Genomic DNA, 22,310 nt, shown 5'->3' with positions numbered 1-22,310 from the left:
CATTTGTGCTGGAGCGCGTGACTCTGCGTCATGTGACAGGATCTGTTGCTGCCGCACAGAAGAAAAACAGAACAAGAAAGTGAATAAAACCTAAATACGATATACTGAGAATCATGGAGCTTGGCAAAGCGGACTTAATCAAGAATTGACTTTGCTAATATCGCTATTTTAACATGCTTTTGTATAACGGGCTTTATGGACGTTGCGACCAATGAACGTCTCTTTGTGAAGTAGCATTGAGCACCACTCACTTCTTGAAATTGGCTCTGTGCTAAAGGTAAGACGATTCGCTATAATGCCAACGTCTTAACCCTAGTGTAATCTAGTAAAATCAGTGACTGACCAGAAACAAATGTTACGTTGTGGACTGCTTTGTATTGCTCATATCAAGTCAAACATATTTAGCACAATAAACATTTGAAAAACCTGTAATCTCTCTTTCAGATGAATGCTCTGGTCGCTCTCTGTCACTTCTGTGAGCTCCATGGCCCTCGGACGTTGTTTTGTACCGAGGCACTGCACCCTCCATCCCCATCCCCTTCATCCCAGGCAGGTGCCCCAGTGCCTGGGGACAGGGACCGAGATGGGGACCGGGAAGGTGAAGGGCTGACCATGAGGGCCAACAGCTCTGCCACACAGAGGGGAGAAATGTGTGAAGTGAGCGCATAGCAACTGTCAACTCACGATAATCTAATTTTATAAAAAAAAAAAAAAAGTGCCTCCATTTGAATAGCACCACCCTTATCTCCCTGTCTGTCTTCCACATTATAACACTATATCTATAACTTCTGGTTCAGGTGAGTCCATTCTTCTGTCTATTTCCAAGTACTAATTTCCCTCTTTTTCTTGTATTGTAGGGGTGTCGATCTCTTCCTGCATCTCACCCGGGCTTTGTGAGCATTGACGACGAAACAGGCATTCGCTTCCTGAGCCACCAGCATCCCAGACAGCCACAGCTATTCAGCGTGGTCCGTCAGGCCTGTGTACGCAGCCTCAGCTGTGAGGTAAACAGCGATGTACGTTTGCATGTATGTGTGTGTGAGTCACACATCTCATACAGTAGATAAATTTTTGTCGCCACATATACTTCTACCCATGTTCTCTCTGTCTGTTACATCAGGTGTGTCCGGGCCGCGAAGGTCCAATATTCTTTGGAGATGAGCAACACGGTTTTGTGTTCTCGCACACCTTCTTTATCAAAGACAGCCTGGCTAGGGGCTTCCAGCGCTGGTACAGTATTGTCATGGTAGCAATGGACAGGATCTACCTCATCAACTCCTGGCCTTTTCTGTTACGCCACCTTAGACTCACTATACAGAGCCTGCAAAGCACAGCCCTCAAGGTGGGGTGCCCACACAGACACAACATGCCTGTATTCTGATTACTCAAAGAGAAATATGAAGACTTATTCCACAAGTATCTACAAGGGCACCTATTGTCTTGTTCTCTCCATCAGGTGTTTGACAACGAACAAGGCGTTTGTCCCCAGCGAGCCGTGAGGATGAATAGTGTTTTCTCTCCTGCAGTTTTCCCACACCAAAGGAGTGGCAATGCAGCCCGATCCCTAACTTCTCTTACCCAGCATCCCAATCTCTGGGCCAGCCTGCACTCCTCATTCAGCTGGTGAACTGATATAGTCTCAGCCCTACTCTGTGACATACAAGCTGTGGTTTGTCTAAAACGGCTCACCTTGATATGTGGATTCATGTTTTCACAATGTCTCCAGGCTGCTGAAGGCATGTGGTTGTCGTCTGACGGAGAAGCTGCTGGAGGGAGCGCCTACTGAGGACACGCTGGTGCTGTTAGAGCGACAGACAGGTAGTCACATTGTCCTTAATCAAACAAGAGGATTTATCAACTAAACTTTTGTGTTTACCCGTCTAACACCCGTTCAAGTCTGCAACTGAGTGAAAGATCAAGATTGACCAGTGACATTAAACTGATCAGAAAAAGGAAGATCATTTACCATGACAATGTCTCAACATGTCTCGCCTTTCGGACAAGGTTTGCCGTCTTACTGGAGGATGATATCAGCAGATGTCATGTGTTTGCACAATCTGCAGTGGTGTTATCATTAGTCTGAAAAGTCTCCGGTGAAAGTATGATTCACCAGGAAAAAAACAGGGTTATTCACTGAGCCATTGTACTCAAATACACTGTCTGCCTGTCCAGAAAGTGTTTACACAATTATTAGTCAAGCTTTAGAAAGTGATTAAAAGATTTCCAGAGATATTCCCGAGCACAGCGCAGCTCTTATGTTGTGAAATTTTAAAACCCTGTTCCTGTTTTTTACTATTGTACACTTTTTTTCCTTTAGCATTTATCAAAATCACAGTTTAGAAGTCATGAAAAGGAAAAATAATTCCATTATCAATTTTTTTTGAGTTTCTTTTTTTCATAATGTAGTAAAGACTCAGTCACTCTGATACTATAGAGTTATCTGTTTCATCTTGATCTGGCTTGAAAATCTAGGCATGTTGAAAATAACTCATAGAAAAGAGGTGCGACTGTACAGTGGTTATTTTACTTTACAAATAGCACCATGTGCACATTACACTCTATATATGGAGTGTGACTAAAAATCAGCTCTTTCTAAAAACGTTTCTGGGAAATTTCCCCTGCACTGGTAACTGGCTTGAAAACATTTGATCATCACTGTTTTTATTATTATGTCATTCTCTGTTTCCAAAAGAGCAAGAGGAGGAAATGAGCTGCTGGGAGGGAGCAGAAGGAGGTGGTTCTACGTCACAGCGGCACCAATCAGGGAGTGAACTGGGCCTCGACTTCCTGCATGATGATGCCAAATTAAATGAATCACCTGGCCCAAAATGTAGGTCTCTGAGGCATTTGAGACAGGTAAACATAAATACTTTTTCAGCTTGTTATTTTGTTACGTAGAAAATAGAAACCGAAAAAGACAAAAGATAGGAGATAAAAAAGCTCAATTGCATTGTTTCTTTATTACAAACACAGGTATAGTTCACATTCACATTTTTACATTAGATCTCATAATGTGTCTGTGAGCTGTTGTACATTTCCGTCTGATTCGTTCTGCAGGTCCTCGGGGCTGCTGAGTTTCGTCAGCTAGTGTGGCACGTGCTCATGGGAAATCAGGTCATATGGAGAGGCGCTGACCCCGGGCTCATCCAGTCAGCTTTTACTGTGCTCAAGGTAGTTTACTCTACCTCTGCATCCCTTTCTGCCTCGTTAGGAGAGACAATGTTATTATGATGTGCGTAAATATCAATTAGGACAGTGAACACCTGTGAGGGTCCTCATTATTTGATCCACAGTGTGAGTTAAATACAGTGTAATGTAACACAAGTGTAACTCTTAGAATCCAACCAACCTGCATAACAAACATTTCTGTTTCATGCTGTTAAGATTGAATGATGATTTAAGTAAAAAAACTGAATACTTTCTTACATAACATAACCATGTTCGATGTGATATAAACTGATTTTACTGAATTGGGTTTCAGTTACTTCTTCACAAAGATACTATTGTGCATTTACTCCCTAACCCTTTTTTCTAATTTCCAATTTTTGCCCAAAGACATGTTATTATTTAAGCTACCATTACACACCTTGAAATTGTCCTTGCCTGAACATGCTGCCCTGACCTTTTTATGCAAGTTACACAAACGAGACAGAGCATGTAACTGTTTTCATTAGACGACGATTGTTCCTTTTTTCTGGGAAGAGATATTTGAGCGTAATAACTAGCCGTGCGTGCATGCGTGCGTTCGTGCGTGCATGTTTGTGTGTGTGTGTGTGAGTGCACGTGTGTGCATGTGTGTGTGCGGGTGTGACCGTTTTGAGTACTTTGCCAGGTGTATGCATCCACCTGGTATTAAAATCCGATCTGAGTGATCAGATCACAAGTGGAATGCACCCAGTACACATTGAAGATGCATTGAGATCCAGTCCCTCCACGTTCGGTTGTGGTTTATGACTACATGGTTTATGACACATTGTTTGGCAGTGTGTGCAAGTTTGTGTCATGAGACACGGAACTACGTACTCATTCAAAGTATTTCTCATATCAGAGAAACCACTGAGAGTGAATCGGTGCTGCTCGTCTGCCCTGGATGTCTGGGGATCTGTGACTCACAAATATTTGGGATGTAACAACACCCATTACCGCTTATACAAAGCAACTTCTCCCTCTGTTATTTAGAAGCTGGCGAGCCTGAGTTGTCAAAGCAGCAGTTGTAAAGCCGTGCAATGGCTTAATTTCCTATAAACTCTTTACAATAAGCGTCAGTTATTTTGTTATTTGAAAGCTTTTATTATGACACAGCAAAATCAGGAAATGTTGGGTCTTCATCAGCGGTAACTTAACACGACTCAACACGACTTAACACGTACTTTGAACTGTCCGCTTGTGATTGGATCACATTCAGATCAGATTTTAATACCAGCTGGAAATGCAACCTCTGTCTTGTCACTGCATGTTTCATGCTACTTCCCAGGTCTTTTACAGCAGACATTTTGACATGTCACTGTGGCAAACATAGTTGTATTCAAGTGTCCCTGTTAACCGTGACACAGTGCCATTGATGCAGCAAGAATAATACCGTCTAAATGGAATTCAGGCATTGTTATTTGTGTTATTTACACCTTTATTTCCTTCCGTGACATATCAAACTGTCTTGTGTGAAATAGGCCTATTGGCCAGACTAACTGAGTGGGTGAGCAGGGCCATTAACGTGCTTACTCAGCAAACCTTGGTCATAATCTGAATCTCTGTCCTGTTTCCCATCAGTCTTTGCTCCCAGTAGGCTGTGTGCGTTCCGTGCCATACAGTGCTCAGTATGAGGAGGCCTACAAATGCAACTTTCTTGGTCTCAGCCCAGATGTACCTATTCCAACACACGTCAGCTCCTCAGGTACAAGACACCTCTTGACTCGCTCTATGACAGATTACTGTATGAAATCTCAGAGGGAACTGCTGTTACAAGTTGTAGGCTTGCACATGCAGGTTATCTTGTGTTGACTTTACCTTTCTTTTGGTTGTCCTGAAGAGTTTTCAGTGCTGGTGGATGTCAGTTCAGAGAGAAGCTGTCAGATCTCTGCAGCATGTGAAGACGATATCGCCTCCCATTATCAGTTCACCATCAGCAGTGCCAACACACAGCCCACTGATAGGGGTGAGTGGGCATCCCTGAAGTTATAGTCACTGTAAGCTTGCTGCCACTTGTGAATGTAAATATCTTTGCCGAAGCTATGCTTAAACTTACTCATTTTAATGAATCACAGAAAATACTTTTGATCTGAATTTGCATTGGATAACACTTAGATTTATTTTTCATTTACGTAGGAGCAGGAATAAATGTGAAAACTGCAAAACTGTTCTGTCAACAAGTCAGTTTTTGAGATAATAGACAAAAGGCACCAAAAACACAACGTCCTTGGGTCTTGTTTGAATTAGCAGGAAACACTATAAAAAAAGGATGTACCACCATAGGATAATGATTTTCCTATTTTTCCAGGTCCCACATTATTGAACAAGCTTGAGGTGGCTCTGTCTAATGAGAACTTGTCTGTGGACGTCGTCTCTCACTGCCTGCTGTGTTTGAAGGAAGAGTGGATGAAGTGAGTAAAATACATTCAATAGCATTAAGACCACCTGGATTTAAGTGGGATTCTCACAGTCGATTCTCTCTCTTCCAGTAAAGTCAAAGTGCTGTTCAAGTTCTCTAAAGTGGACGGGCGAGGGAGGGAGGACACCCAGAAGGTTCTGGCTCTTCTTGGCGCCACAGGGCCGGGTGAGGAGGACAACGTCAGGCTGCTCAAGTTCTGGATGACTGGACTCAGCAAAACTTACAAGAGCCATTTAATGACGGCCGTGCGGGGAGGGGAGAGGAGCCCCAGCCAGTGAAAGAGAAGGAGGTGGAGGTAGAGGGGGTAACATAAAGGGAGCCGACAAGGGGGGATACTAAGAGGGAAAGTGAAAGCAAGAATCCTTTCATCATCAGTTTTGTGAACTGTTTGGGACTTTCGGTGGAACAAAAGAAGCATATTGTATGGTTGGCAGAAATGCTTTGCCTAATCCCTGGTTGTTTTTTTTTAAGTAATGAGAAATCTACCGTTCCTAACCCTGGTTATGATCCTGCCCAGATGAACACATCTGGCCAGTTTGGATAATGTCCGAGGGCTTTTGTTTGTCAAAGGGAATTATTGTAGAAGACCTCCTCATACTAATATGTGAAGTTTAACTTATTACAAAAAGACTTTGCACTTTGATTACTCCTTTTCTGATGTTTTAAAATGAAATAAATGAATATAAATGGCCACTCTGACATCCTTTTTCTTAATTTCACAAGTTGGCTCCATCTTGTGGCAAACTGAAAAGAATAAAAAGGGAGTGAGTTGGAGAGCAGCATTTCTCTAACAGCTCCCACTCACTTGTTTGAGTGGCTGTCAGCCAACAAGCCTCATGTGGTGTAAGACAACACTTTTAAGGTTTTCTGGTGTCTTGAAATGTACAAAGTGGTTGCATAACACGGCCTCGCTCTAGTACAGCCGACCACATCAGCAGGAGTTTGGCTTCTTAATGAGCCAGTCGCACACTGATCCACTAAAAAGGCTGAGTTTCTTTTCTTCATACCACAGTTATTTGAGCCTGTAGCTTTGCTTAAGCTTGCAGACTTCAGTCAATAAAATTAAGCAACATACGGCTTTGTTTAAATTGGGTGGAGACTGCTTTTTTTTTTTCTTTACCCACACCTATGTAGTGATTGTTTTTTAAAAAGGTAATTCAGACTGATGTTGTAGTCCAATTTAAAAGGAAAAGTGAATTAGAAAATATTATTGACTAGCTTTCTTTGTAAAAATAAAATAAATAAATAATCTACATCTCAACATTGCTAGAATGCTACTGTATCATATTAGAGTTTTACCTTTTATATGTGTTATGCTTTTCTCTGGCTAGCTCAAATCTGGATTTCATTTTGCAAGATTCCCAAAAAGAAGTGCAAACATAATTTGCAGCAACTCCACAAATTAGTAACATATTTACCCCCCTCAATATGCAAGCAATGTCTGAAACAGGAAGACGGCACAATAACTGGAGACCGGGCTTTAAAACAGTTATATATGTGAAGAGGTTTTGAGTTGATGATGCCTCTGGGACTGTTCTTTGCTGCTGCTCTCTAGTTTCCTTTCCCTCTTAACAGAGATGGGACTGTCTTGCTTCCTTTGGCTTGTATAAAAAAAAAAAAAGGACACACACGAGAACAATTTCTCTTTGACATTAAGAAACAACTTTGTACTTCCTACTTTTATATTAGTAAATAACTCCTCTCATGACATCTAACAGAAAACCAAAATAACATAACCTGAGGGGACTTTACAGACAGGATGATGACAGCTGTGCACAATATTAGATGTCACAGTCACACCAGCCACCCCTATGGAACTGATTTTGATTTTGACACAAATGACTACAGAAAGCTGTCACACATGAAATGACTTGCAAGTTCTTGCGATGGGGTGTTGCAATCCTGTTTTTCATGGAATGTGAGTCTTGATTTATTTATTTTTTTTAAATAGCAGATCATGTGATGATTAGACACTATAATATTGCACACTGACTGAAAGATAAAAAAACAGGGGATCCACAGGCACAGAGGTGTGGGGGAGAGTCCAAATGAAAAACATACGCTCCAATTGCATGACTAAGCCTCCTTGGGTCTGGTTTGGAGGGGGGAGGTTGGGGGTAAGAGGGTGGGTGGCAGGGAATGTGGGGAGCAGGGGGGAGGGGGCCGGGGCAGTCAATAGTGAGGTAAAACGTGTGGCGGTGGGAGGGGCCGAGACTTAAAGGGAGCAGACAAGCAATCCAGCAGAGCACTTTCACTTTGAGCACAGTGAGGATACACAGAGTGACCAGAGGGAGAGATAGAGAAGAGGAGGCCAGTGTCTCTCCCGCTTTATCCATTAACCAGTTTCGAGGGAGAGAGGAGGGGTTCAAATTAGGCTGTTAGGAAGATTCTAGGTCAGTAGTGAGAGGGAGAAAGGGAAAGAGATATAGTAAAAGAACAAACAAAAGCTTTCATAGGAAAAGGCTGCAGCCACTCAGGCTTAAGTGGGAAAAATCCAAAGTGAGAGAGGAGGATGGCGTGAGAGGATAAATGAGGCATTTATTGGAAAGTACCAAAAGGACTCAAAAGGAAGGAATGTATAAGGGATGTCAACCAGAAGACTAAATATCAAACGGTGAAGAAGACACAGCAGCACACTCTGTATCAAAGACCTCAAGAAAACACAGAAGTGGAAACTTTGCCTTTCACAGACTGACACAGAAACCCATCTGCAGAGTGATTGCTGTCAACAAGAGAAATGGAGAAGTGTCCATTCTTTGAAAGATAAAAGGATGTCACTGCCAGGTGAGAAACAAACATTAACTGCACGTCAGGGCTTTTTGCAAAATTTCTTTATTTTAATGTCTGTAGGAAAATGGTGGAATACTTGGAAATGGTTATTATGTTACATAGTAATGAGTGAATCAGAACGGATTTATTGTGTCACGTTGTATTGTTATAGCATTTCCAGTGTCTTAATTCAATTAGAACTGTTGTAACAACAGGCCATGTTTCATGTTTTCTGCAGAAATAGCTAATTGAGGCAGGAAATGATGTAATGCTTTTTAGTGGGTATGCTGTTTGAACAAGCTACAACGCCACAGAAAGTTTCCAGCAACTATCTGAGCGTGTTTTGTCTCTCTTCTTCTTCTTCCTACTCATGTTTTCAACAGTTTTGCTGTTGCTATCACTGTTGACTGTCCAATGTGGTGGATGTGACTTTGACCTGGATGGTGTGACAAACATTAAAACGACTATAGACTCTAATCCGACTGGATTTGTAAGTTAAAAACTTTGATTTTGTTTATTTTATGTAATCCCTCTGGTGTTTTCTGAAAAGTCCTCTCTGTAGGAATTACATTTCCAAGTGCTATAACTATGTTTTAAAGAACAGAATTACTTGGATTGACTGTCTTCAGTCAGTTGGTCAATAGAGGTGGTCAAAGGTAAAGCTCTCACTCAAATGAATGAACATATTCAGCTCTTCCTTGTTATCTGATGAGTTGTAAAGTTTTCAGAAGACAAACAGTGTTTATGACTGGCATGCGTAGCTCTACAAAGGGAGTGTGTAGTTTTATGTCAGTGGTTAGTTATGTTGTTTTCTACATCAATATATCGTTCTGTCAAACTCCGTCGATTAATTTCGGTATGGTAATCATTTAATAAATGCTAACTCATTTCATCATCGGTGGGTGTATTCTCATGTTTTTCTATGCTTTTGTTTTCCCTTCCAGCGGACAGTATTTCCTAAAGATTACTATGTAGTGCACCGCTACACAAAAAGCATGCTCTGTGACACTGATCCGGTGAGTTGCTTATTAGAAAAAAAGAGGAAGTGGGGTTTGATGTGCAATAAATGGGTTGTGCATGTTACAGTCTTTCAGGTGTTTACAACATCATCTATTTGGTTTCTTTAATAGGATAGTTATTAGATTTTTATATAACAGGCCTTGTAAAAAGGACTGTTGTACAATGTGGCCTCAGCCTTCGCTTGTAATGGAGCAATTGATGTGGTTCTTGCGGTGATATGTCACGTGTTTTGCACACTAAACCTAACTTTGGGGTTGTTGCTCTACCTTTTCTCTGCAGTGTTGTGTGTTCCCTGCTGCAGTAGTTCTACGGAAGTCCTGGCATGTGCTTCTCGGTAACCTCTGGGATGAGCACCTAAATCACTCCTTTATCCTCGATCTGAAGCAGACACTGGATAAAATTATAAAAAAGAACAAAAATACAGAGGTAGGGAGGTAAATTAATAAGAGTTGTGCTACTAAAGATCCAGTAAATGTGCCTTTGAAAGCTCCTCTTTTTTCTTCTCCTTTTGTTGGAAATCTTCATCTGTTCCTTGTTTCCTTGTCTCAGAGGTTCCAAGAGGAGACGGACCTGGCCCAATTCTCCACATTATCTTCCTCTCCTGAAGAACTCCTCAAGCTTACGTCAGAACTTTTCACACGATGGCTCGAAGTTGGGTGCTTACCTTCGATTGAAACATGCACCCTGCCCACTTTGCCCCCCACTGTTGAGAGGAAGGACTATGGGCCATCAAGGGCCAGACTCTTGACCACCCGAGCTATTAGCAGTGAGGAAGAAGGACAGTCTGACAAGATGATAGACATTACAAAGCCTCCATCCAATGGTGGTCCTCCATCGTTATTATATTCTGCTTCTGTTTGGAGCCCCTTGCTATTCAGACTCTACTGGTGGTTGTTGCCTTAGTTACTAAAAAAGGATCTTTTTTCGATGATGCACACAAAATGCAAGACATTTCCTGGCACTGAATGTTTGTTTTCTTATATTTGTGTCTTTGTGTTTCAATGCAGCAAGCTTTTTTATAATGAAGTGACATGCACAGGTTGCATTTAATGTCCAAAGTTAGTTCACATTTCTCTGTAACAACTGATATTACAGATATAAACGTATAGCCATCCTCTCTAGAGTAAGTCACAAGCTCCAGCTAGCTATGCTTTTTGTGCTAACCAGAGATAAATACTGAGCAAGCCAATGCACATAAGCCATCGTCTATTGATGTGGAATTCATCACCGTTTACAATGAATGTTGTGTAAATGTAAGATATTAAGGTCAATGGGCTTTTACTTTTGTACATATTTGTAAATTAAAGACATTTATATATATATATATATATATATATATATATATATATATATATATATATATATATATATATATATATATATATATATATATATTAGTTTTTGATATAATATCCCAAGAATTGTAAGCTATATTTATTGTGGTCTTTGCTGTTTGTCATCAGTGATGGAAAGTAACCAGGTACATTTAATCAAGTATCGTACAATTTTGAGGTACTTGTACATACTTTACATTTTTATGCTACTTATAACCTCTACTCCACTACATTTCAGAGGGAAATATTCTACTTTTCACACCACTACATTTATCTGACAGATGTAGTTGATGGTTACTTAGATTTTATTCATTGTTAGAAATTAAATGACAAAACAGTTTATAAATTGGAAAATTAACTTCAACAACTACAACAGTAAATTGCTGACACATTAATGCATCAACAATACTAACAGAATTATAATAGCTTAATAACCACATATCATTGTTCTGCATTATATATTTACAAACAATGCTGGCATACTTTTACGTCACTATAATTTTGAATGCAGACTTTAGGCTACTTTTAACAGTATTTTTGCATTGTGGTATTGCTACTTTTGCTTAAGTAAAATATCTGTTTGTCAGTAAGAACACTAGATATTTATATTGTTGTCCATTCTGCTTAAAGGGATGAGCTTGTGTTTATGATTTTGCAGTCCAACAACATGACACAAAGTTTGCGTTAAGACTCCACATGTGAGCTTATTGGGCTACTGCCGGCTCTTTTAAACAGTCATTCCCAGTGTGCAAATGCTTTATTGCAATTCTGATAAAAAACTGAGAGACGAGTTGCAGATGAGGGAGGAATGCGCTCTGGATCCAACAGGACTCGAGAGATGTTCAGACTTCTGTAGAGGTATTAACTAGAAATAAAAAGTTCACCATTTGGTGCTTGCACATGCCCATGCTTGTACACACCCACGCATGTAATGTGCGCCATTGTCGTCACATGATTCTCCTTGTCGTTTCATAATCCTTAAAACACAGAGGTATGTAGCATTGGACACTGTAGGAACAGACTTTTGGCTCGCACCCCGAGTTTTTGTTGACCATTTTTCCACAGAATGTATTGAATTTATCTTGGATGGTTCAGACTGCAAAGAGTTATAGGCTAGTGCAAGAAGACTCCACTTGAAAACCAATCGGAAATCAAAAACTAGCCAAAGGCAAATTGTTTTATTCTGGACAGTAGACAAATTGCATATTTCCAACTAGGCCACATACTTGAGAAGAATGCAAATTAAACTAGTTTATGAATCCCTCATTGGGGAAATTCATTTTTTACACTTTTCGCTTTAACTATGCTGTTGCCAAATTGTTTTCTCTTTCTTTAATATGATAGGGGCTACTGAACCAAGTGTAAGTACCAGCCATGCAGCTGCAGGTTGCTCACATGTTGCATTTACTTGAAATAGGTAATCTGACTCACTCAGAGCATGTGTAGATCCTGTCCCGGGTTAGTGCAATGGATGTATTAAGAGAACAGATCAGTAGGCCACATGACCCCAAAATGTGGGAATGATTCATCCGAATTTTTAAAAGTTACCCGGGCAGAGGGGAATGCGAATCTAAATTTCCACCTACAATATCAGGCCGGATCAACATTTTAAGCATCGTAGTTTGGGCAATTTCCGAGACAAATATTTTCAAGTCTGATTGTTCCTGGCAGCAGCGAAAGGGGCCAGCTGAATTCCCGTAAATGGGGGGGGGGGAGAGAGATCAGGGAGAGAGCGCGGGTGTGGGGAGGGAGGCAGCAGGGGAGGGGTGACAGTGCAGGGTGTTTAAACCACGTGGCCTCTCAACATACCGGAAGTAAGCAAAGTCTGCCCCTGCCAAGATGTCTGCGCCCGATGAAGACACGTTTGCCGAGGAAGGAGTCGAGATGGAGGAGATGGACGACGCTGGCAGCGATGATGATGAAGGCGTAGATATGGCGGAGGAAGGAACGGCCGGGGAAGGGGAGAAAAAGGTATATGTGCCCGGGATAGAGCCGCTTAAGCCCGGAGAGGAGCTGGAGATGGACCGGTCTGCGTACCGCATGTACCACGAGTGTCAAACAGGCAAGTTGCAGCCCGCCAGTAGACTAAAAAGGTCTATATAGAAACATGATAAGACTGCAAAGTGACAAAAAATAAAACATAGGGACGAAAACAAACTACAAAGAGACGCACTACAAACGGGCATGGGGACCTGCGGTATTAATTGGTGTTTGTGTTCAGGTGCTCCATGTCTGAGCTTCGACATCCTGAGAGATGGAGATGGCGAGAGCAGGGAGCAGTTTCCTCTCTCCATGCTGCTTTGTGCGGGCACACAGGCGGACACAGCTCTGAGCAACAGGTACAAACTTCACTGCGTGTGTTTCCAGGTTATTGCTGTTTTTTTTTTAACCTGACATTAATTGAATTTAGATCAAAGCACCATGGCTTTTGAGATTGTAATGACAGTGTTGCTTCACCAAGAAGACGGTATCAATATTGGTAACAGGGGAGAAGTATTAACCAGCTTAACTTAATATTGTTTATGGTATCAGAAAAACAGCACACACACACAAACAAAATTAAATATAAATAAAGCATCTCAATTAACACATTTATAAACGCACACATTTAACTAATTTGACATTGTTAACAACAATGTTTCTCAAGAGAGAAACAAGTTTTTAAGATCAACACAAAATAATATTTGGAAGAAACTTTGTGAATGTGCCAAAAAGATGTCTTTAGACATTGAAAACACCATACTGTCTAAAAGAAACTAAGACATAAATATCCAAGAATAATAAGTTAATTTGAGTCCAAATGTTTATGTAGGGGAACATAAAGGGAAAACGTCAGGTCTGAAATTGTGCATGTAAAATTTGTATTTCTTTCATTTTTATGGGAGATGAATTGAATTCTGTCAAAACGGTATTAATGTTCTGTTCATGTCATATGAAGTGGATGATAAGGATAAGACAAAACTTCTTTCCCTGGGGGAAAAATGCAAATATATAAAAGGGTAGGATAGCAGCAAGGAGCAAATCCAAAATATGGAAAATGCCAAAATAATGTTGACAGTGTAAATCATAAAAATACACACAGGTTTACAGTAGATACAGTATTAGTGTTTTCTTAAGTACTTCCATATATTACTATTATACTATCAAGTTTAAAATTGGATATGCCGGCACTTTCAGAAAAATAAACTTCCCCTCAAGTCATGTTTATTTATTTTTGTATGAATTCTGGTTTAAGTATACTTTTATTTTGTTGCTTTTCCAGCGCAAACCAACTACAAACAAATGTTTGTATAGTGTGGACTTTGGACACAGCTGAAGTCTGGTGACCTTGCATTAATAACCAGATTAGCTGTGTCCACCTTCACCTGATGAGGCTAAATTAACTGTGCTGGTGTGCAACGCATTTAGCAAGTAGCAATACTGCCATGCTACAAAATACTCCATTACACGCATCCTGCACACAAAAGTGACTCTGGAATATAGTGATATAGAAGTATGAAATGGCTGAAATTGGTTATTCTAGATGGCTTTTGATAACTAGTGTTCACTTACCGTTTTTCATTTTAAATATTATTTAACTGGTTGTAGATTGTTCTTTAACTCCTCAGGGTTAAAGATACGGCTAACGCATATTTGTATAAAAACACTGTAATTGGAAATCTTTAACATTTGTAACGATACGCTTAGTTGTTTTAATAGTAGATTAACTGGAAATCCAACACTCTTATACCTTTCCCATTTTTGGGTTATTATTTAGAACTGTTCCAGATGACCAAATATACAAGTTTAAACAGCGTATTGTTTTGGAAGTGTATGCAACATGGCAGTTTTTATAGTTCAGTTGAGTTTTTGTTTTGTTTTGCACAGTTTCAGTTCTGTTTCGACATTTATTCACATGATATTGAAAGAGTTAGGAATTTTCCTTTTTTAAAAGGTCAGTTAAACATTTTCTTTATATTATGTTCATTAAAATTGAAACTTTAATACAGATGATACACATATTTCTTAAGTAGTTGGCTGTCTTCGGCATACTCTGAAACAATGTAATGAGACTGTCAGGTAATTTGTCATCTCCATCCTCTTAAGTGCATCCTTTTACTCTCTGGCAGACTTCTCGTCATACGCATGCATAACCTTCATGGAACAGCAAAAGACAAAGAGGGGGAAGAAAGCAGCGATGAAGAAAGTGATGACGATGAGGAGGATGAAGATAAAAAGCCACAGATGGAACTGGCCATGATGCCTCACTATGGAGGGATTAACAGAGTTAGAGTAGGTTGTGTGTCATTTTTAGGCAGACATGAATGAAGCCATTATGTCTCCGTTATCAGAAACTTTACTTGTCCAAAGTTCCTAATTACAGATTTTTGCTTCTGAATTTCCAGGTGACCCGACGTGGAGAGCAGTCATTGGCTGCTGTCTGGTCAGAGAAGGGACAGGTAGAAATATTTGACCTCCAACCCCAGCTAGGAGCCGTACAGAGTTCTGCTGCTATGGCAACTTTCATCAAACAGCAGAAGGAAGCCACACCCCTCTTCAGCTTCTCAGGACACATGTCAGAAGGCTTTGCTGTTGATTGGTCACCTACAGTACCTGGTACGTGTCTCTCTTACCAAGGCAAACTACTCGCGTACATTATAAGCTTGCTGACCCGTTAAAATGAACCTTGGGTGACCACCATGCTTTGTATACTACGTATAAGTGTCAATGTGTCCCTAGTGCACCTAGTTGACTTTATAATGGGCTCAAGAGAGGAACCCCAACAGGAGTGTAGGAGGTGTTTGACTGACAAGTAAAATGAAATAAAGAGCTGGCATGACCTTCTAGGATGGGAATCAAATGTTTGAACCTTAACTTTATTAGGTGTCCCCTTAAATATATAGATAGATATTTAGCACAGCTGTAAAAAATCTGATTGGATGATGTGAAGCGTAATCGCATAGATGTGTGTGTCTGTCAAGCAAAAGATGAAAGTGTTGTGTTTGTACTGTATTAACAGGTCGTCTTGTCAGTGGAGACTGCAAAAAGAACATCCATGTGTGGGAGCCACGAGAGGGAGGGACTTCATGGCAGATTGACCAACGACCTTTCAGCTCCCACAGCAAGTCTGTGGAGGATCTGCAGTGGTCTCCCACTGAAGCTACAGTATGTTCGACGTCAAATTAAACAATGTTGACTTAAACACCACCTGTTAACACTGTAACTATGTGCCATCACAGCATTGTAACTAAGAAACGCATACTTAAATGTGCAATTTAACAAGTCCCCAAACTAGTTTGTGGTATGTGGATTTCACAGCCTCACCAGGGTGGTTACATTTTTGCTTCTATGGGTGTTCACTGTCGGGCTCTTGTGCAACCTAACTGGTGTTCATTTCTCAATGTAGCAAGGTTTGCAAACAGCATTAAACACAAAATATAAACATGGAAAGCTCAAACTTCACTCACTTAAAAACACAGAACAAACATGTTTTTGCAAATACAGTGGAGTTCTTTAGTTGGGAAGACCAAATAAATCTTGTTTTGTATATATTTGATCTGAAGGTACACGTCTATCAGTATCTGTACTAACTGAACGGTCTTCCTTGTCACAGGTTTTTGCATCCTGTTCAGTGGATCAGTCAATTCGGATCTGGGATATGCGTGCCCCGCCCAATTCAATGCTTTCAGCTAATGAAGCTCACTCTTCAGACATCAATGTGATCAGCTGGAACAGGAGCGAACCATTTATCCTGTCAGGAGGGGACGATGGACTTCTGAAAGTATGGGACCTTCGACAGTTTAAGGTAAAACCTGACAGTTTAATTTGTATATGTAAAATTCGTAACTTTTATTAGTAATCATTCAACTCAACAGATTATTCAGTTGTATATTGTACTGCTGAAGTATTACTTGTTAGTGTATGGCTCAGAGGGAATATCTCACTGTTTGATCAGTGAGTGTCATCACAACAAAGTAAGCCCTCATTATTGCTACAAGACAAACTGCTCCTATTATTACACCATCAGATACTCAATCACCTTCACAGTTTGCCCCACCTAACTCATAACATTTCTTCCATCTTTTACCTGTTACACAATAGTATGTCTGCGATAACCTTCCTCCTAATACAAGAAGCTAGAAAAAAAGCAGAAAATATACAGATAAATCAGTCTTTATGTAAGGATTGATACTTTTGTAGCCTAATATTTTACATGATGAACAGCCGTCACACTTCTTATTGTACCTGTAGACTGGGCAGTCTGTGGCGAACTTCAAGCAGCATAGCGCGCCCATCACGTCCGTGGAGTGGAGCCCGGGGGACTCGAGTGTGTTCGCTGCCTCAGGAGCAGATGACGTCGTCAGCCAGTGGGATCTGTCTGTGGAGTCGTGTGATGTGGGTGCCAGGGTGGAGGGGGTAAAGGACTTACCCCCTCAACTACTGTTCCTGCACCAGGGTCAGTCGGAGATCAAGGAGATCCACTGGCACCCACAGATACCTGGTGTGATGATCTCCACGGCTCTGTCAGGATTTAACGTGTTCAGGACAATATCTGTGTAGTGTGTGTGTGTGTGTGTGTGTCTGTCTGTTTGAGAGAGAAACCTGTTTTTGCATTTTACATGATTAGTACACATTTAATGTGTAATGACCAGTAAACTGTAATGTTTCATCATTAAGTCGCTTGTAATAATGTACATAACTCAACTTTGTAGGTAATAATTCTACTTTGACATTTATTGGCCAACATAGGCACCGTATGGTGCAATCTTTACTATTGGACTTTCAGTCTGTATGTTTTACAGATGTATAAACTATTTTAGGCATTCCCTATTGCATGCTTAAAATAAAATGTTAAACTGTTCTTAGGTTGTTTTCATGAATTATTGGTTTTGAAGAGAGACTGGTTTACTGTTTTTTTTTTTTTTTTTTTTTTTTATAAAGTAGCATAGCCAATAAGTACTTAATTTCAGGAAGCGTCTATACAAAAAGGGTTTACATCTCTGTTCCAACCAGGAGTAATTTCCCAAAGAAAATACAAGCAGAGTCTGACTATTATATTTCAAAACCCCAACTGTTTTTTATTTTCTTCACTCTAATCCTTATCAAACCACAGGATAACAAATGTGTTTAAACCAGCATTTTTATGAACAAAATGACTTCTCCTTTTTACAGCATTCTGAAATATCTTTTCAAAATACAAGCAAACGAAACGTGCAAAAATACACCACTTCTCCTGATATACAACTGACCTTTAAAACCCACGATTGTCTTAGCATTGCAGTATTATTAGTCCAGACACACAGCTTAAAGGAAAGCTTTGGTAACTTGAAAACATACCGAATAACTGCATTTTGAAAACAGAGAAACTCCCACTGTCAGATTGGGAATGTGACAAATTCACAGTAAATAATTCATAGGATGACTTTATTTTCTGACAATGTCTCTGAGAATCATTTCTAAAGCTCATCAAATGCATTAAACCTCAAGAGATCTTGACATTGTAATAAACATGCAATATGAGAAATAATTAAGACATTGATATAGCACATGGTACAATAGCGTAAGCATACAGCTCTCTTTAAGGCACTATAACATAAAGCAGAAAAACACCTGTTGTGTGCTCTTCACATGGTAAATATAAGAAATAGTAAAAATGAATGCAGGAATCATTAATTTAGTAGCAAAGCTTCCAGGTCAATGAAATAAATCAAAGTGCTACAAACCTTTCACTGTAATAACCTCAATGACATACTGATTTCTCTGATGAAAACGAGTCTATTACAAATCTGCTACCCTTACAGATAAAACATTAACTGTCTTTTCTAGTTGAGCAACGTCGTTGAATTGTACATCTTTTTTTTTTTTTAATCCAGTTTGCATTCTGTTTAAGCCTCCCATTAAAATGAAACTGACATGAGTTTAGGAAATACAGTATACTAGATTTACTTGACAGCAAAGATCTGTTTTCTAGGGGAAACAGTACCTAACCCCTATAGACCAATTTCATCATCAAACTCATCTTCAAATGTGTAGCCTCGTCCTTCCTCCTCTTCTTCTGAATCAGTCTCTGAGTGGCAGCTGTCGACCCGCCTCCTGTCCAATAGGGTGACTCCTTCATACTCTGAGCTATTTGACGAGGCCGGACTAGGTGGCAAATCTACTTTGTGATTGGTGAACTCGGTTTCACCTCCACTTACTACGCTCTCAATCTTACCCCTTGTTGGACTATGACACGCCAGCTGATCCTCGTCCTGGAAGTTGAATCCTCGACCCTCTTCCTCTTCAGATGCTTGACGAATTATCTCTTCTCGTTTGTCGCTGAATCGCACTTTTGGTCTTAACCCCTTTGGCTTGATCCCATTCCCATCTGGTATCCTGCTGTCTCCCACCTGGTTTCCGTCCAACCCAACCAAGTTATTTCCATTCAGCCCGTTCTGTTTGTTCACAGTCATCTCCATGGCCCCTTTTCCCTGCTTTGTTTCCACCATGGATGTGCCCCTTTTTGGATTGAACGCATCCTCCTCATTGGAATCAAGCCCCAAACCGTCCATCACCCCTAGTACATCCCCCAGCATAGACGGGCCTAGATCCAGGTCCAAGTCAAATGACAACACTGACTCGGAGTGCTGAAGCTCATTGTTCTGTGGGCTTTCTGGAGCATCTGAATAAAGATCACTGTGGTTGACTGCCACCTGAGGGTCAGCAGCCGGCATCATCCCCGGACTCTCAGGGTCAGGGCTGGCCGGGCTCGGTCCAAGAGTGGACAGGAAGGAGGTGTCCCCAAAGGCATCGCCTCCCCTCCCAATGTGCATAGTGTGGCGAAAGTCGCCCAGTGGGGCTGAGATCATGGTAGGGTCCAAGCGAGGTGCCCGGGTAGATTTGTGCAACGGCATGACTGTAGACAGATTGAAGAAGAGGAAAAGGAGGAGGCAAATCAGGGGGAGGGTGAATTCGTATTTAGATACAGCAGAGAGTGAATAGCAGCAACACTGAAATGCGATATACATAATACAAAAATTTAGCAGGAAGTTGGAACTACTGGAGCCCCAGTCCAGCCTCCTGAGAATACAGTGCAACGTCAACTTCACTTCATTATGTTGTGCAACATTGTGGGACACCAAAGAGCATTTTGGCACTGTGGCTGTCAAGGCCATGCTGAGACATGTACTTCAAACATACTCATGCAACGCTAGCACATACTTTTCTCTTCCCTCAAGGGTGTGTGCGGACAAAAACATGACTAACTTTTCTGCAAAAAAGCTGAATCTATAACCTATCAATAATATCTATAAAATCCAAAGCCATTGAGTTGTGCTACTTTGGTGGGCATTACATTTAGATGTCAGCATAAAAAAGAGATTTTAGGTTATTAATGATTACAGTAAGTTGAAGCCATTAATACCCCATACATGCTTATTATTATATTAACCCACCTTAATGACAATTTCTTTATCAATAACATACATTGCAAACCAGAATTTACATTTGAAAAAATCATTCTTTTTAGTGTGTGTGTGTGTGTGTGTGTGTGTGTGTGTGTGTGTGTGTGTGTGTGTGTGTGTGTGTGTTAGATTTTAGAAGGGGAGGGGGCTTACAGGCCTACCCCAACCCTTTAGGCTTTCCAATAATTTAAGTAAATGGTATTGTATTAGTTTAATAAATTATGTAGGCTATAACTCACACGAAGAGCATGCGAGGGTTACACTTATGAAGCAGTGAACGTAGGACCAATGTAAAACTAATCAATTAATAATGAGTGAGCGCCACCGACACATTTAAAGTATGGAAAACTTACTTTAAAGAGAATATTCTGGTCTTTGGTTGGCTCGCTCCGCAGTATCCGACTTTTTCATCTGGTTTTTTGACTTTTGCTTCCCTCCCGACTTTTCCCTCGCTCTTTTTCTCGCCGTCGTTTGCCTGTGTGAATTTTCTTTTCTTTTTTCCAAAGGGATGGGCACGGGGTAAGGAAGTGACGCGACAGTTATCGGTGAGCGCTGGATTATGTTGTCGTTCTGCCGACTTTTCCAGACGTTGTTAAATATGAACGAGACGGCTTCTGAACAGAGCACTTTTTTATTGAAGGTTAGGCTGAATTGTGAGCCTTATTTATTAATTAAGCAACAGGATGTAGACCACTGGGATTTTCTGTGAATGAGGGTTATGTGTATACACATCCTATCAAAGCATATTACATTTTAACTTGTTAACTTTAATTAATTGTTTTTTTTAAATGGAAAAATAAGGGTTTTAGCAGGACAGAAAAAGGCCCACTAGATCATGAGTCGAAGTCCTGTCACTATAAACAAAACTGTTTTAAGTTTTAGCCTATTTGGGTTTTTCATTATTCTTTTTATTCAGCCTGTCCGTTATATTTTGTGCAAGCTCTATTTAAAGGATAAGGTTAGGAATATTCTGCATATGTGTAGGCCTATGTATTATATTTATCATTGTTAACAAATCATTGGAAAACACCAGCCCTGTTAATTGGTATCTCAGTATTTTCCAACTTCCATCTCGTCCGTTACAACTCAAACCCATTGGTTCACGTACGCCTATTCTTCTCTTCTCAAAAACTTTTAATTTTCAAAAAACAGCTAAGCCAAGCAGGACAGCATTTGGTAGTGACTCAAATAAACTACAACACCCATGTTCATGGTATAAAGACCAGTTCACCCAGTGCAACACTGATTAAGGGTTTGTGTGTTTTTTTAACGTAGAATGTTTGTGTTAGTATAGGATCAATTGATGTTGTTTTTATGGGATTTGTTGAAAACATGAAAAATATTGATTTTTATTGGTAAATATAGGCCCATAGCCTAAACAAAACACTCACACAACTATATGAGTTGTATTAGCTTTGTATTTAGCAGGCTACACAGTAGTCGTAATGCGGTTACGGCGGTTAAACTCTAGCCTACATGAGTTTAAAAATACTGGAACAGCCTAACATGTATGTGTTCGTTTTTAACTGTTAAAGCATAACTATCTAAACATTGCTTTCTTGAGAAACATATTAAATTTGACATAAGTAATATTTAAAAAAAAATCAGGCTACATGTATTCTTCAACCTATATTTACTCATACAACCAATAAGTAAGGACTCCTTACTGTGAATTTGGATCAACAACAGGAGTGGAGTAGAAATACTGTTTGAGAGTCTTTACTAGTCTGTTTCCTCTCATGGGTTAAAACAAGAGGCCTTATCAAACCCCAGGTATTCACACAACGGCCGTGGTTATTGAGTCATTGTTTGTGAAATCTTGTCACAAATGCTCAACATATTTGTGTGATGATGTAGCCGACAAGACAACAATGGGAACATATTATTCATTCAGCAGGCACATTATATCATTCACTGTGGCACATTGGCTGGGAATTACACTAAATGCAAAACAAACTTTACTTTAAAAAGTAAAAGTAAGAAAGTGCGGTTCAGTGCTTTGCAGCACGTTTACAAAACAGTTAACGACACAATTTGTACTCCATAGAGACTTCCAAAAGGCTTGAATGTTTGGGGGGTTTAAGTGTGGGAGAGACTGACAGGATGTGACTCCCCTCTCTGTAATAGGCACACACACACACACACACACACACACACACA

At 40.3% G+C, this 22,310-nt stretch overlaps 4 protein-coding genes across 6 annotated transcripts; 3 read left to right on the top strand and 1 right to left on the bottom strand.

The window, feature by feature from the left end:
• The first annotated feature begins 17 nt into the window (after positions 1-17).
• On the top strand, positions 18-6,295 carry flcn (folliculin). 2 transcript variants are annotated; one of them, XM_034874206.1, is made up of 12 exons: positions 18-277; positions 445-657; positions 858-1,004; positions 1,121-1,342; positions 1,457-1,623; positions 1,727-1,818; positions 2,693-2,856; positions 3,058-3,171; positions 4,768-4,891; positions 5,027-5,152; positions 5,495-5,597; positions 5,676-6,295. In XM_034874206.1, the coding sequence occupies exons 2-12, from the start codon at positions 445-447 to the stop codon at positions 5,881-5,883; spliced, it is 1,680 nt and encodes a 559-aa protein (XP_034730097.1). In that variant the 5' UTR covers positions 18-277; the 3' UTR covers positions 5,884-6,295. The 2 variants fall into 2 exon arrangements, with proteins under 2 accessions (XP_034730097.1, XP_034730096.1); XM_034874205.1 differs by having other exon boundaries at positions 858-1,016.
• Positions 6,296-7,829: 1,534 nt separating this feature from the next.
• On the top strand, positions 7,830-11,616 carry zgc:174888 (uncharacterized protein LOC558116 homolog). The gene is made up of 5 exons (XM_034874339.1): positions 7,830-8,389; positions 8,758-8,864; positions 9,319-9,390; positions 9,674-9,820; positions 9,944-11,616. The coding sequence occupies exons 1-5, from the start codon at positions 8,377-8,379 to the stop codon at positions 10,295-10,297; spliced, it is 693 nt and encodes a 230-aa protein (XP_034730230.1). The 5' UTR covers positions 7,830-8,376; the 3' UTR covers positions 10,298-11,616.
• Positions 11,617-12,518: 902 nt separating this feature from the next.
• grwd1 (glutamate-rich WD repeat containing 1) lies at positions 12,519-20,286 on the top strand. 2 transcript variants are annotated; one of them, XM_034874255.1, is made up of 8 exons: positions 12,519-12,790; positions 12,950-13,067; positions 14,838-15,000; positions 15,114-15,324; positions 15,728-15,873; positions 16,322-16,513; positions 16,960-17,281; positions 20,216-20,286. In XM_034874255.1, the coding sequence occupies exons 1-7, from the start codon at positions 12,568-12,570 to the stop codon at positions 17,266-17,268; spliced, it is 1,362 nt and encodes a 453-aa protein (XP_034730146.1). In that variant the 5' UTR covers positions 12,519-12,567; the 3' UTR covers positions 17,269-17,281; positions 20,216-20,286. The 2 variants fall into 2 exon arrangements, with proteins under 2 accessions (XP_034730146.1, XP_034730145.1); XM_034874254.1 differs by lacking the exon at positions 20,216-20,286 and having other exon boundaries at positions 16,960-17,569.
• cdc42ep5 (CDC42 effector protein (Rho GTPase binding) 5) lies at positions 17,763-20,718 on the bottom strand. Its single transcript, XM_034874310.1, has 2 exons — positions 20,504-20,718; positions 17,763-19,603 (listed from the first exon to the last, which is right to left on the bottom strand). The coding sequence occupies exon 2, from the start codon at positions 19,599-19,601 to the stop codon at positions 18,699-18,701; it is 903 nt and encodes a 300-aa protein (XP_034730201.1). The 5' UTR covers positions 19,602-19,603; positions 20,504-20,718; the 3' UTR covers positions 17,763-18,698.
• Between the last annotated feature and the right edge of the window lie 1,592 nt (positions 20,719-22,310).

Source organism: Etheostoma cragini, chromosome 6 (assembly GCF_013103735.1).
Source record: "Etheostoma cragini isolate CJK2018 chromosome 6, CSU_Ecrag_1.0, whole genome shotgun sequence".
NCBI lineage: Eukaryota > Metazoa > Chordata > Actinopteri > Perciformes > Percidae > Etheostoma > Etheostoma cragini.
Note: the sequence above shows the minus strand (reverse complement) of the source record. Positions and strands in the feature narration are given on the sequence as shown.